Consider the following 14,044-nt stretch of genomic DNA (forward strand, 5'->3'; position numbering starts at 1 on the left):
GCCTGCACATGTGCCAACAGCCACTAGGCATCCCATGGTGACCCCATTCAGGTTTCAGAGCCTGCTGCCATTACCATACTCCCACTCCAACATAACCAACCATAAATGAATCTTTAACACAGATTGGTACTAGAATTGATTTGGGTTTTCAGTCATCTTCTTTTCTTTAAATTTGAACCTTCAAAATCATATTTTGTATTTTAAATCTATTCTGGGTGGTGGTGGAATTTATATTTTGTTAGGTTTCATTTCCATTAAAAGAAAATATAACTATTTATACCAGAATATCAAGATTGTAAAAGCAATTTTGAAAGACTTAAGAACTTTGGTCAATGCACTGAGTATGATATATTAGTGGGATCTGATCAATGAGTATCAGAAGAATGGTGATAAATAATGCTATCCACCTCCAAACACAGAGGCAATGGACTAATAGCCATAATGAGAAAATGGTTTTGGACATGGACAATATGGGAATGTCTTCTTTGATTACTTGTTGACTAAAAGGATTTTGTGATTTTCTACCCCCACCCTTCCATGGAAGTAGAGGAAGGGGGAAGAATAAAATAGAAAAAACCCTAACACTTGATAACTTGAAAAAAAGTAATTTAAAAAATAAAGATGTTCTATATATCAAAAGAAAAATAAAAGATGAACCCTAAGGAAAAAAAATAATTATCCATCTTTTGGCCCCAATTCTAGCACTCTATCTTTATCTCATCTCTGATATAGGTAGGAAAATTCTCAAGATTCTGCATATTTTTCCTCCAGAACTTCCAAGTATCTTCAGGGTCTCTTGAGTCTCATATCTTAGACTAAAATTTTTGTCTTTCCAACAAAAATGTGCTTACAAAGTTATAGTCCCTTCATATACTTCTGCTATTGCTTATCCCAGTTGGCCATTTGTAGGAAGTCATCAATATTCCATTAAATATTTCAACAGAGAATAAGAAAGCAGGTGGATTTGTAATGCTTTTTCCCCCCACTAAAACCTCCTGAGAACTTCTTTGTTTACTATAACCAACAGGGAATTGTGACACTGGCTTATTTTATAGGACTAAGACCCCATACAGCAACTTCCATACTAAAAAGCAAGACAACCCACTAGCTTTAATGAAAGTCCCCAAAGCATGTGCAAAGACAAAAATAATACTATCCTAACAGGACAGCCAGAATGACCACCATCATTCACTGCAACCTCAACAGGCATCTAATTAAAACAAGGTAAATCAAAAGGAAAAATATTGACTCCCTAAAAGCATTTATAAATGTGGCAAAGCTTTCTTTAGAACAAGAAGCCAAAATGGGGCTGGTAGTTTGAGCTTTTGAATGTCAGGGGACATTAATTGTGTCTAATCTTTTGAAGCCATTTTCCAAACTTATATGAATGATAGTCATTTTGCAAATTAAATTTTGCAGGTGTTAGAGGAAAAAAGGCAGCAGACAGATTTTTGTCATTACTCATTGCCTTAACTGGGAGATCGTTAAATATTTCTTCTGCACTGCTAGGTTGTATAATTAAGCCTGAAATGAAGAAAACTTTGCCCATTAAGTTTTCAGTTTTAATATCAAAGAGCAATATTCCACATCTAGCTACAATGTAGCTCCAAATAAGCAATATGATGACATAGATTAATTAGAAATGTGTTCTTCCAGAGATGACTCCTCTAAATTCATTATTCTACTTCATATTCATGACTAGTTTTTATTTCTTTTTTATACACAATTCGAAAGTATTAGAAAGAGTTATTTAACATATTGTATGTAGTAGGTAAATTTATGTTAATAACTATTACAATTATAGCCATACTTATATGGCATCATTTGCAAATGCTGACTCTCTCCAAACACTTGAAAGAAAAAATTTTTAAATATGTCAAGTTGCTCCCATTGAGCTTCAATCCAGCTGTTTAATAACCACCTGTTTTCTTACTATGATGGCCAGCTGAGAAAAGAAAGCTAAAAGCGAATTGAATTGAATCCACTTTTTTCCAATAGTGATGAATTGATTTCTGGGAAAAGAAAATCATGAGATGGTCTACTTATCAAAGAGGTAGCAATATATTCTGCCTCCAGACAGTAGGAGAAACTAGAAAAGGGTCAGAAAACATAGTAATTTTGAAACTGAAAGAAGTTATCAAATTATTGATACAAAAAATTGAACAATTATTCTTCATGACTCAAGCAACTATTTGCTTTGAGTTTATAACTTGGGGGATTGTGTTTGTGGAAATTAATTTAAATGACAAGAAAAACACAAACTGTTTTCTTTAGTCAGTTTTTTTAAGGGTGCAGTCATGCAAACCAGTAATAGGATGTTTGAAAATTTCTGCTGCCTTTGAACCCAAATAATGTGTGCCTCTTTTCTTTGCAAAGGGACAAGGGATTCTGGGAGATAACTCTCAGAGATAGAACTACTTAGTGTTTAGTGATGATGTTGGAAAGAAAACAGGTGATATGGTACACCTACCAAATAGTTTCAATATTTCATGTAAATTTGAAATAAATTGAAATGTCAAGCTGAAATAAATCTAACAACAAGACCTAGATTGGAAGCTTTTCTAGGTTCTTTTCTATTTGTGGCTAATTTTTAAAAAAGCAATTCTGTCCCTTGTATATGCCCAATAAATGTGCATAATAAAATTGACACCCATGTATACTTAATGCTAACTCTTCCCCATCCAACAAACGTGGCATTCACAAAGGTTTAATTGTTTCATTGAACCACAGTCTCCAAAACTAAATCATCAGTGGAACCGTTTAGGAATTCAGATTCTACATAATGAAATTATGAATCAATACAGCCTTTTTTAAAGATCCAATATCCTGAAACGTGTGAGCTAGTAATTAAATTCTTAACTATATGCAGCTGTGATTCTTGGGCCCATATTAGCAAAGTATTTAAAATAAGCATTTAGGATACAGCCCGAACATTTGTGATAAACCGAACAACCCCAAACCCTAAATCATCTCAGTAATGTCATAAGAAAGGGGATATGAAAATAGGTAACACTATCACCTCCAAATACCAATGCAGTAAAGATTTAACTTGTTACCATTCTGCATTAGCTTGTGTATATGTGTGTGAATATATATAAAAAGGTACATACATACAACATATATATCATATATTATACGCAGCATATAGATATAATATAGATATATAAGTATTTTACATATATTCTACATTTTAGATAGATATAGAATTTATTCCATATTCTAGATATATATGTATATATATATTCTCTAAATTGTTCAATAAGAAAAAAAAAAGAAGTAAGAAAGGTTCAGTGAATTTTCAGTTGGCCTTTGTTTTGAGTGAATTTTTCTGCTCAGAAAATCAGCTTTTGCCCATATAACTAAGTATTTATGAAAAGCATGGTGGGTAGCTGCAGGAACAGCTGTCCAATTTACATTCACAAATGCAGGTGTTGTTCATACACAAAACTGAGGTCAGCTGAAAAATCTGGCTCTTAATTAGCTGCCTTTTCTAGCAGAATTTTTCTTAGTGAAATTCTGTGTATAATTTAGGTTCAAATTGGAGACCTCATTTTTTTAGATCCTACCAAGCCATCAAGCTGGAAATTGTCCATCTTTGTGAATCGTAATTTACAGCATGTTTAATTTCACATGCTTTATCTATATAACATGTAAGACAAAATCTTATTCTATATGTAAAGTTGGTTTTTTCCCTTTTTTCTCAATGTTTCTTTTCTATTTATGTGAAAGAATTTTGCTCCTCCCCCACTGATTTAAAAATTGAGAAAATATGCAATCACAATAGGGTCTTCTTTTCAACTTTTGAAAGTGATACAAGATTTAAGTGCTCTATCTGCTATTGTTTCAATAGAGGGAAGCCCCAGAGCTTATTACAGCACTTCTTAGAAATGACAGAACAAGGAAGAGTGTCTAATACAATCCATTAGGAAACCCAAGCCTTAAATCAAATGACCACAGAGCCCTCTCAGTTAACAGAAATGCAGCAGCTGTACATATTTACTGTAACGCAATGCTATATTGTTGCAGAGATAACGTTGTTTAAAAAAAAAATGAATCCAGCATGCGACATGTGACCAGCTTACTCCTCAGTGTGCAAAATGAGAAGGTATAGAGTATTATTACTTTTGGAAAACATAAATAAGCATTAAGATCATAGAGAAGACAAGTATTTTGTGCTGCTAAACTTGGAGAATCCTTTTACAAGTCACTGGGTTAAAAGAAAATCAAGATAGTTCCTGGCTTTTGCTTTGATTTTAAAGACCTACACTAATCACTACTTGCCAGGAATAAGACATCAGTACCTGCTTATCTCTACTAGTATTTGTCCTAATTCCACAGTATTTCTACAAATATGCTAAATAGTATTTTTCATGTTCATCGGAGTTCAACATCAATCAAGCACGCAGGATATGAAAGATGAATTAAGATCCATACTAAATCTTAATCTAAATCTTATCATTGCTAGTGATAATGCCCTGTGACATTTTGCCAAATAATATATATTGCTTTTCCTCCAAAAAATTTAAATAGCTGAAGTAAAACAAACTGTTGGTGGAGACGTCCATATAAGTTTCTAGTATTTTGCTAATCTCATTTTTCCTGCCTATTCTCATCCATGCAATTTGTCTCAAGCAGTACACCAAGATTCGGAATACTGCCCAGAGCCCATCAGATTTGCCAAAAGAAAAAAAAGTTCTGTGGTGACCTCTTTGAATGGCATAAATAATATTTTGCTATGGAGAATCTGGTCATATAGAGAAAAAGAAATGGGGTAAGTGATTCCTGCTATTTTCACCATTAACATTCTTAACAATGACCAATAAGAACCATGATTTCTCCAAAGTATATTTAAGTCTATATCACATAGTTTTAGCATCTTGTCTCCCCATTAGATTGTGAGTTCCTTGAGGACTATTTTTGTTTTTGTGTGTGTATGTGTGTGTGTTTTTGTATCCCCAGTACTTAGCACAGTGTCTGGCACATAGTAAGTACTTAATAAATACTATTTGACTTGTTAACTACTTTCAGGAAATCACTTTTCTCCATACTATAAGTGAATGTAAAAGAGCATTTCTCTCCCTAGATCCTTTACCCCCTCGCTGACTTCTGCCAAAGGACAGAAATTCACTCTATTGAGTTTTGAAAGGAGACTCCAGTGGATTTCCTTATTAGCCTCTCTATTGTGGCCTGATTCTCAAAGATACCTAGGAAAACTCTATTCATTGGACATATGCAGCCCAATTCTTTAAGCATTATGTTTTGGGGCAGAATTATGTGACCCAAATTGGCAAAGGAGGGTGATATTTTGCTACTGTGAAGTTCCTTAAAAGGGAGTGATCCCATAATGGGAAATTCAGGATTACAAAAAGGAGATTTCTTTAATTTTTTTAAAGGACAGAATTTGATCCTGAATTATGGAAATGACAATGCTTAGCAAAATGTGGAAGATTTTATAAATTAAGAAGGCTTTATAGATCAATAGAAAACAGTCAAGAGCTTGCAGTATCTTTCAGTAATTAGTGGCAAAATGCCATAGTTCTTCAAAGACTCAGAAATTAGGTTGTTTGTGTTTGTATTTGTGTGTGTGTGTATGTATGTGTGTGGTAATAGAAATACCATGCATTCAATTTCACATAAACAGTAGTTTAAAATATTCTAACAATGCATTTTTCTGTCCTGGGATATCTTTTTTTCTATTTTATGGTTATTTTGCTTTGGGAATCCAAATGCATATATCATGAAAATATTTCATGATGTAACAATATTAATAATCTTTAATAATGATTAGAATGGCTCTTACTATGATGGAAGCATGGGGCATGTCCATCAAACTTCAAGTATAAAATCAGTGAGTCAGAAATTAGAAAGAAGTAAAATGTTCCCATCTGGGAATGCATTAAATTATAAACAAAGGCTTAACTGCATAGCTTAGGAACTTAATGCCTTATTCTACATGGGAACTTTTCATGGACTATTTTTATAAAAACAGGATATCTTCTGTCAAAATAGTATTCTGATCTATTTTATGGTATCTACTTATTTTTTTCCTCATCAAGTTCATCCATCCTCATATGACTCAAACAACAAGGCAGAAAGTGAGGAACAAGTTAATAAAGATTGCTTACCAATAAAGTTTAAAATGAGAGAGAGCATGAACAAGAGGAAAAGCAAGAGCAGGAAAGGAAAGAAGGGAAAGAGGAAAGGAGAGAGAGAGGGGAAAAGAGAGAGAGAGAGAGAGAGAGAGAGAGAGAGAGAGAGAGAGAGAGACCCAAAAAAGTACACAAACATTTTCAGAAACTAACAGACACTAGCATATTAAGCTCATGATTTAGACCTGGCCTATGGCAAAGCTATGGTTTTCTCTATAGTTCTCTTACCTTGTTCCTCTTGAAGTATGCTCTTCGGCAAGCTGCAAAGCACTTCTCACTGCAGAAGCTTTTCACCTCACTTCCCATACTCAGGGAATATCGCTTGATTCCCACTTTCTGGCACCAGGCACACATTATTTGTACATTTGACACATCATCTTCTATAACAAAAGTATAAGAAAAACGTTGACATCAAAAGCTAACAACCCATCAGACTTACACACACACACACACACACACACACACTCTTTAACAAAAGTGAATGGGGGCATATGATACTATAGTATCACAACTTTCTAATAGAGCAGGATGGCTCCTGGACTTTTTTAGGAGATTTTCATGCTCCTAGGTTGCTGGAGGAGATGGCTTGCATACAAAACAGAGCATGACAAAAAAGCTGCCGAAGGTCCTAGGGGAGGGGGAGGTTAGCTCCGTTTAAGATACCTCCCTCTGCTCCTTGAAACTAGCCTCAAAATTAATGAAGCTTACAAAGTAACCCCATTCCTAATAGGGTATTGCTTAGATCTGATATATTCTGCCACATCATTTCCTCAGCAAATGCAAAAGACATCATCTACACAGCATAGCTTTTGAGTAATATTAACTTCTTGTGCATCTTTGAGCTGTTAGGAACTGAGAGAACGTTCTCCTTCCAAGTGGATATTCAACCCCAAATGTACAATATTCTCAATGACAATGGAAGCATTTTGACAGATCTTTGCATTTAGCAACAGAGGAGAAGATCTGAGTGGTCACATGCTGGATATATAAGAACTCTCTAACAATTAAGATTCTATACACACTTGGCTTTCTGAATAAGCTATGAAAAGTACAACCTTTTGGCATTGGTTTCACTATATGGAAATTAGATTTAATATCGACTATTAATCAGATCAGTTTTCCTCTCATCAGGGGAAGAGTGGTGATCATATGGCCCATAAGGACTAAGGTCATGTGGCCTTACAGAATTCTTTTCTAACTTCATTTCCTGACTATATGTCTATGGAAATTAAGTTTAAAAGAAAATTGGAATGTTGGGACCAGGTAAAGCTTTTCTGCCTTTACCAAGTGAAACACTTCTATATCACAGAAGGTTCTGTTCGATTTTGAGTTTCTTGTCCTCCTCTCAGTTGATGGTAGATAATATGGCATGCTGTTATTAACCAGCTTTTGCCTTCCCATATGGAATCATTTTTAAAGGCTAAATCAGAGCCCTTCCTATGGACTTAAACTGCAATCACAGGATCCCCAGCTATCTAGAGCATTCTCTGTTGTCTGATTTCTGAGCAAAACCCCGCAAAGACTAATTGCTAAAGCAGTCCTTGGTCCATGAGTTGTTGACACATTCATGGTTCAGAGAGTCTGTCATACAATCATCTCATTTCCTTCTGAGAGATTTGTTTTGAGGCATTGCTGTCAGCAGCCTGCAAAATTAGAAGCAAACTAATTTGTAGTGCAGCGATATGGCTTTTTTTTTCCTTGAGCATCATAACTCAGAATTACATGCTACATTTTATTCACCTTAATGGAATAAATATTGTCAGTTTAATGGGTTTTTATTCCACAAATTACATGGTGCAATTTATGGTTATGAATCAAATGCACACAGACAAAAAGCTGACCTTTTCTTTTTAATCAGATTTCTTTTATAACTTACACCTTTCTTTAATTGGAACCAAACATAACTTCAAACTTAATGCTCCAAATTTATTGTATTTTATAATTTACTTGTTCAAAGTCTTATATATATGCGTATATATTTTAAAATATATCACACATTTACATATTAGACACAACATCCATGGCTTACAAAATTCCCCAAATACCCTGATTTACTTTAGAGTAGATTGAAGAGGGGTTTTTTTTAATTTAGTTTTAGTAATTATATTTTTAAATAACCAGTCTTCATTCCCAAAAGAACATGACTAACATCATTCCTTGCTTTATTTTTTAATTTCTCCCATTAATTAAATACATTTTAGATCTCAGATTCCTGAAAAAAAAAAAAGAGGGCAGAGCAGAATGTTTCACAAATGATCCAGTGGCAATAATCTCACTGCTGATGAAATCTGAAAGGAAAAATCAAACTGGGGAAATCAGTTGGCATCACAGTTCAGTGAGGAAAGCACACTTTGAGAATATCTCCACTAATTAAGTTCCATTCCTTACTTCTCTCTTTAAGAAGTCTGGATTTTGAAGCCAAAGACAGCATTCTGAATCACTGTTATTTATTTAGCAATACAGAATTGAACTGAGAAGAAATAAGTGTAGTGGGCAAAATTGCAGGAAGGCCAAGTACTGAGGCTTACACAAACTGGAGCATATGAAGGATTGCTGGGATCCAAAAATTTAGTTTCATTTCCCTCTTTCATGCCCCTCATCCCATCATCATTAAATATAAGAATTATTCATTCAAACTACTTAAGGGGATGCTTTCTGACAATAAGTCTAGTGATTGAACAAGGAAGGTGTCATTTAAAAAAAATTATTGTTTTGCAAACGAGCCCCATCACAGACCAACAATATGGCAAAATGCAGCCAAAGAAATAGTGTAATTTTTTTTCTTTATTCAGCAGTTGGAAAACTCTAAGAATGGTGGTTAGCATTTGTCTTGATAAATAAGCTGGCATTCCCATAAATTTCTCATTGAATTCAATTTCAGAAAGGCACCACCTTGGAAAACAGTTATCAGCTTTTTTTTCTTTTCTGTCAAAAAACTGTTATCAATTACAATCGATCCTCCAAAAAATTTCATAAAAGGTTTATTCCAAAAATTCAAGCAAACGGTTTTCAGATGTCTCATTTATTCTGGTCTTCTGCAAAGTTCAGTAAATTAACACTACAGTTAGTAAACAAAGAAGTAGCTGTGATTTATTTTCAGATTAATTTTTGCAATCAATACATGACATGCAATTCTCTTACAATCTCTGAGCTGTCTTTGTATTAAACAAACTACATCCCACTTCACCACTATACCCCACAAAAATTATACAAATCATTACTACTCTAAAACTGATGAATTTCCAAGAGGACTCCATTACACAATTAGCTCAAACTATTAATGAACATAGCTACTCAGGTAAGTAGCTCTTTTTATTATCTTAATTTTTCTAACTTTAAGCTCAATACATAGTTTTCACTTTGGTCTTCAGTCAGTATATTTTTGTAATGAAAAACTGTAGCAAATGTCTAATGTTTACAACATTAAGTCACGTTCCCAAAGAGAACAGTTTGTGTAACAAGAAAAATTATCACTTTATAATAACTAAATATGCATCAGTCTAAAGGATGCTTCAAGTAATCATCCAAAATTTTGCCATCTCTCTAGGTCTTAATTAGGCAGAATGTTTAAGATTGTCTTTCTTTTCTTATTTTTTTTCAGTCTCATATTTTAAATAAATTATGACCAATATTTCTGATCAACATTTTATTCTGATTCAGTTCCAGAGAAAAGACTTAGGTGGGTCATGATTGCCATTTTCAAATACCAGTTTGCAAATCTCTGGGTGGGGCAGAAATAGGACTCAGTAATAAAATTTAGATAAGCAGATTTCAATTAAGTATAAGAAATAATGACCTAGCAATTATCCAAATTTAGGATAGTAAGTGGTAAGTTCTCCACACCAGAGGTTGGGGTAACCACTTATCAGGAGAATTGCCTCCTCCCAAGAAGAAAGATTCTTGCTTCCACAATTTTAAAATTCCTTCTGGCACTAAGATTCTCTGATGCTATGAGCATTTTCTTCATTTTGATGGAAGTCTAATAAAATTATGTCACTTGTGTATGAAATCTTGAGGCTGCTTCTAAAATCTTATCTGGGTTTTCTAAAGAACAGCATAGATAATGAGGCACCTTTCTGGATTGGGGAAGTTATAAAAATGAAAACTGTTCTATGCTACCAGATACTGAAAGAAAATAGTTGGTCATGGTAGAAAGCAGGCAGTTAGCTTTCTACTATGGAAAAGAAAATGAAAATACTCTGCCTCTTTTTCCTCTTCCTTTTGGATTTCCATGAGAATTTGTGTCTGTGGAGAAACTCAAAAAATATTTGCTATAGGCAGATGCTTATCTTCTCTAACGACATATAGGATGAGTGAATTTGAATAACATTTTTGAAAGCCAAATGACCTTTTAAAATAATTTACAAGGCAGTTTTGGTTGTAGTCTTGATCATCCCCAATAGAGTGAAACAGGATTCATTTCAAACTAGCTTTCTGCAGCCATGCTTGAAGGCACACATAGTAGCTTAAGATCTGATATTAAATTTTCTTTTGAATCCTTTTGGAGATTATTTAGTTCAAAAAAATCACCTGATAGTGATGGCCCTCCAGGAACTTCTGCATGATTGACAGTGGTCTAGAAATATACAGCAGGAATAATTGACAGGGTTCCTGGGCCATTTTTACATTAAACAATAACTCATAATAATGATGATAATAGCTGACATTAATAATTACTTACTATCACCAGGCACTGTGCTAAACATTCTACAAGTATTATCTCATTTGACTCTTGTAAGAATCCTGAGAGGTGGGTGCTATTATTATCATCATTTTTTATATCTAAGGAAACTGAGGCAGAGGTTACATGATTTCCCCAGGATCACACAATTAGTAAGTGTTTGAGGATGTATTTTAACTTAGGACTTCCTGTCTATAGACCCAGGTCTCTATCCACCAAACCAACTATTTCAGTCCTATGCCTTCAATTCTAATTAGGAAATGAGTAAGATAAAAGACTGAGATACTGTATTAATCTGTACCAAGGAAAACAAAGATATTAATTAATAAGATCTTTTCTCATCTGTAAGAAATTGAGAATTGTCAAATATTCTGTGACCTGAGCAGTAAATTACCCACTGACATTCTGATAAACTCTCCTGAACCATTATAAGAGCCTCTTAGCCTCCTAACAGATCCTTTTGGCCCCATTTGCTGAATCTTCTGATTCTTCTTAACAGCTTTCTTATATAGAAATATGATTCTTACTCTTTTATTCAAAAAAATTTCAATGACTTTTTGTTACCTTCTCATTACGGTTCAAATTCCTTATCCTGATGTTTAAGGCACTTCATGAATGAGAGAGCCATCTTACCTTTCCAGTTTTCTTCCTATTTCAATTCCTCCTGTACTCTATACTCCAACCAAACTGAACAATTTTCTCTTCCAACAACATGCCCTGCACTCTTCCTTCTCCATACTTTAACTGTGGTCTCTTCTGTGCTTGCAATATCAAACCCCCCCTTTTTTCCCAGTTAAATTCCTATCCAAGCCCAAATCAAATACCACCTCCCCTGTGAGGCTTTCCTGGATTCTTTCTCCCCCACTTTCCACAAGTAACATTCTTTCTTCTGCAGCATCACACATGAGTTTCTTGAATCAATCAATGAATGAACTAATGAATGAATAAAAAATCATTTAGTAAGACTTTACTTTTTTTTCCAGGCACTATGCCAAACAATAGGGAGACAAAATGAGAGAAACAGAACTGCCAATACATATAAGGTAGTGGTGACCAGGGAAAGGGGTTTTTGTCTGGTGAATCACAGAGATGATGATCTCATCCAAAAGGCAGATACTTGGCGTACCTTTTTTCTTTAGAGACTTGCAAAACTTATCATGTATTATTATATATTATATTTATCTGTATTTGTGTTTTTTCTAATCCTAGACTAGAAGCTGGATAAAGGCCAAGATTCTGACTTTTGCAAATTTTGTATCTCTCCCACAATTTAGCAGGATGAGTTTAATAAATTAAGGAATTCCTCAATTAAGGAATAAATGAATGAGTGAGTAAATGAATGAAGTAGAAATTCAAATTTAAAATGTCAGCATGCCTTTGAATAAAATGTTAAAGTGGAATGTTTAGTAAATATTTTTTGATTGATTGATTAGGAGGGAACCACATTTGAGGTCTTCAAAGCATGCCTTTAATAACTCTATGCCTGGGAAATTGGACCTGCTGAATGCCCCACATCTGACTTGCATTAGCATAATCTATGAGCCATATTTGACATGAAGTGACAAGTCAGAATCATGATCCAAGTCCAATAATTCATTCAGTCATTTGTTTATAAAACATATAAATACTTAAGCTCAAATGAGATAATGTATGTAAAATGCTTTGCAACTTTAAGGTTATATTTGTATATAAGGTATATAATTGTTAGTTAAAATCATTATTATTACAAGTATTATTATTTATGTTCTTTTATATGAGGTTCAGTAGCATAACTATGGGAAACAGAATGGTGTTCCTTGACACCAGCATAGTCACAATAGCAGCAACAGCGCTATTCCATCGTGTGAACAATAGATGACAGTAGAACATAAACATACAGCCTTTTACCTAGGTCACTACCTGTAGGGATTTTCTTTCATGAAAATGTCTCGATCAGCATTTGAATGAAACCTTGGGGGAAGAGACCTGAGATCTCTCTCATTTTATAGATGAAGAAATTGAGACCCAGTAAGGAAAATTTATTTTTTCCAAGCTCACTTAGGACATGGTTCAGATTTGAACCTCTGATCCAATTCCACAGTTCAAAATTCCTTACTTTAACTTAAGGTTTATTTGTTATTGCTCAGGCATGACTTTTCATGACTCCATTTGGAGCTTTCTTGGCAAAGATACTAGAGTGGTTTGCCTTTCCTCCTCCTGATCATTTTATAGATGAGGAAACTGTGACAAATAGGATTAAATGATTTGTTCAGCTAGTAAATTTCTGAGGTCAGATTTGAACTCAGAAAGATAAGTCTTCCTGACTTCAGGACCAGTGCTCTATCCATTGAACCATTTGTTGCTGTTGTTGAAGGGCAGCTGGATAGTTCTTATCCTTTGTTAAAATGAAAAAAACATCTTCCCCCCACCCAAAAAGTGAATGGTTATAAAGTAAATTTGTAAATTACAAAATTGAGTTATTACATATTTATCGATGATGATTTATACTTTAATATAAATTAACTTATCAGATTTTTCCCCAAAGGTCTTTTTAGAGCTAGGGGAATGGGCAGAATGTTAAGAAACCAAATGCTTAGAGGGCAGGAAGAAGGCACAAAGAGTAAATTGTGAGAGTGTGGATAGTTGAGCATGTTCCACCTCACAATTCTGCCTTTGGTAAATAGTTTTAGTGAGCCAAGGTCAAATGCAAGCTAAATAGAAAGAAACCATGGCACAAGGGCCAATGGTGGCAAAAGTGCCAGTTAAATCAGACCAGAATAAATATTTATTGAGCAACTACCCTATACAAAGCGGTGTGTCAGGTGCTCTAATGTGGCAATGGAGCACTGAGAAATAAGAACAGCACAAAGGACAGAGAAATCACAAAGAATGTCTTTTTTTTTTTTTTAAAGAAAAATTGATGAATAATTCCATGAGACAAAGAGACAAGCTCTTCCAATAAGCAGCCAAGACCTTTAAAGTAAACAGAGCATTTTCTTTACAATTATTCTGTAAGTTAGGTTATGCAAGTATTATTTCCATTTACATATAAGGAAAGGGAAGATCAGAGAGATGAAGCAGATTGTCTAAGAGTAAATGGAAAAGCCAGGATTCAAACCCAGTTGTTCTGATGCCAAGATCAGTGTTCTTTCCACTATGCCATATTGTCTTTAAATTGACCATAGATTTGACCTTAGAGTGGGTCAGTTAAGTTTATTTCCATTCTACTGTCAAA

At 34.2% G+C, this 14,044-nt stretch overlaps 1 protein-coding gene across 2 annotated transcripts in view; it reads right to left on the minus strand.

Annotated features, from left to right (window-relative positions):
• Positions 1-14,044, minus strand: part of SOBP (sine oculis binding protein homolog) — a 222,378-nt gene that overhangs the window by 158,830 nt on the left and 49,504 nt on the right. For both annotated transcript variants that reach the window (XM_031964460.1, XM_031964459.1), the window contains exon 4: positions 6,378-6,529. In XM_031964460.1, the coding sequence (XP_031820320.1) occupies positions 6,378-6,529 (152 nt within the window). The remainder of the gene's footprint in view (positions 1-6,377; positions 6,530-14,044) is intronic.

Source organism: Sarcophilus harrisii, chromosome 4 (assembly GCF_902635505.1).
Source record: "Sarcophilus harrisii chromosome 4, mSarHar1.11, whole genome shotgun sequence".
Classification (NCBI taxonomy): Eukaryota; Metazoa; Chordata; class Mammalia; order Dasyuromorphia; family Dasyuridae; genus Sarcophilus; species Sarcophilus harrisii.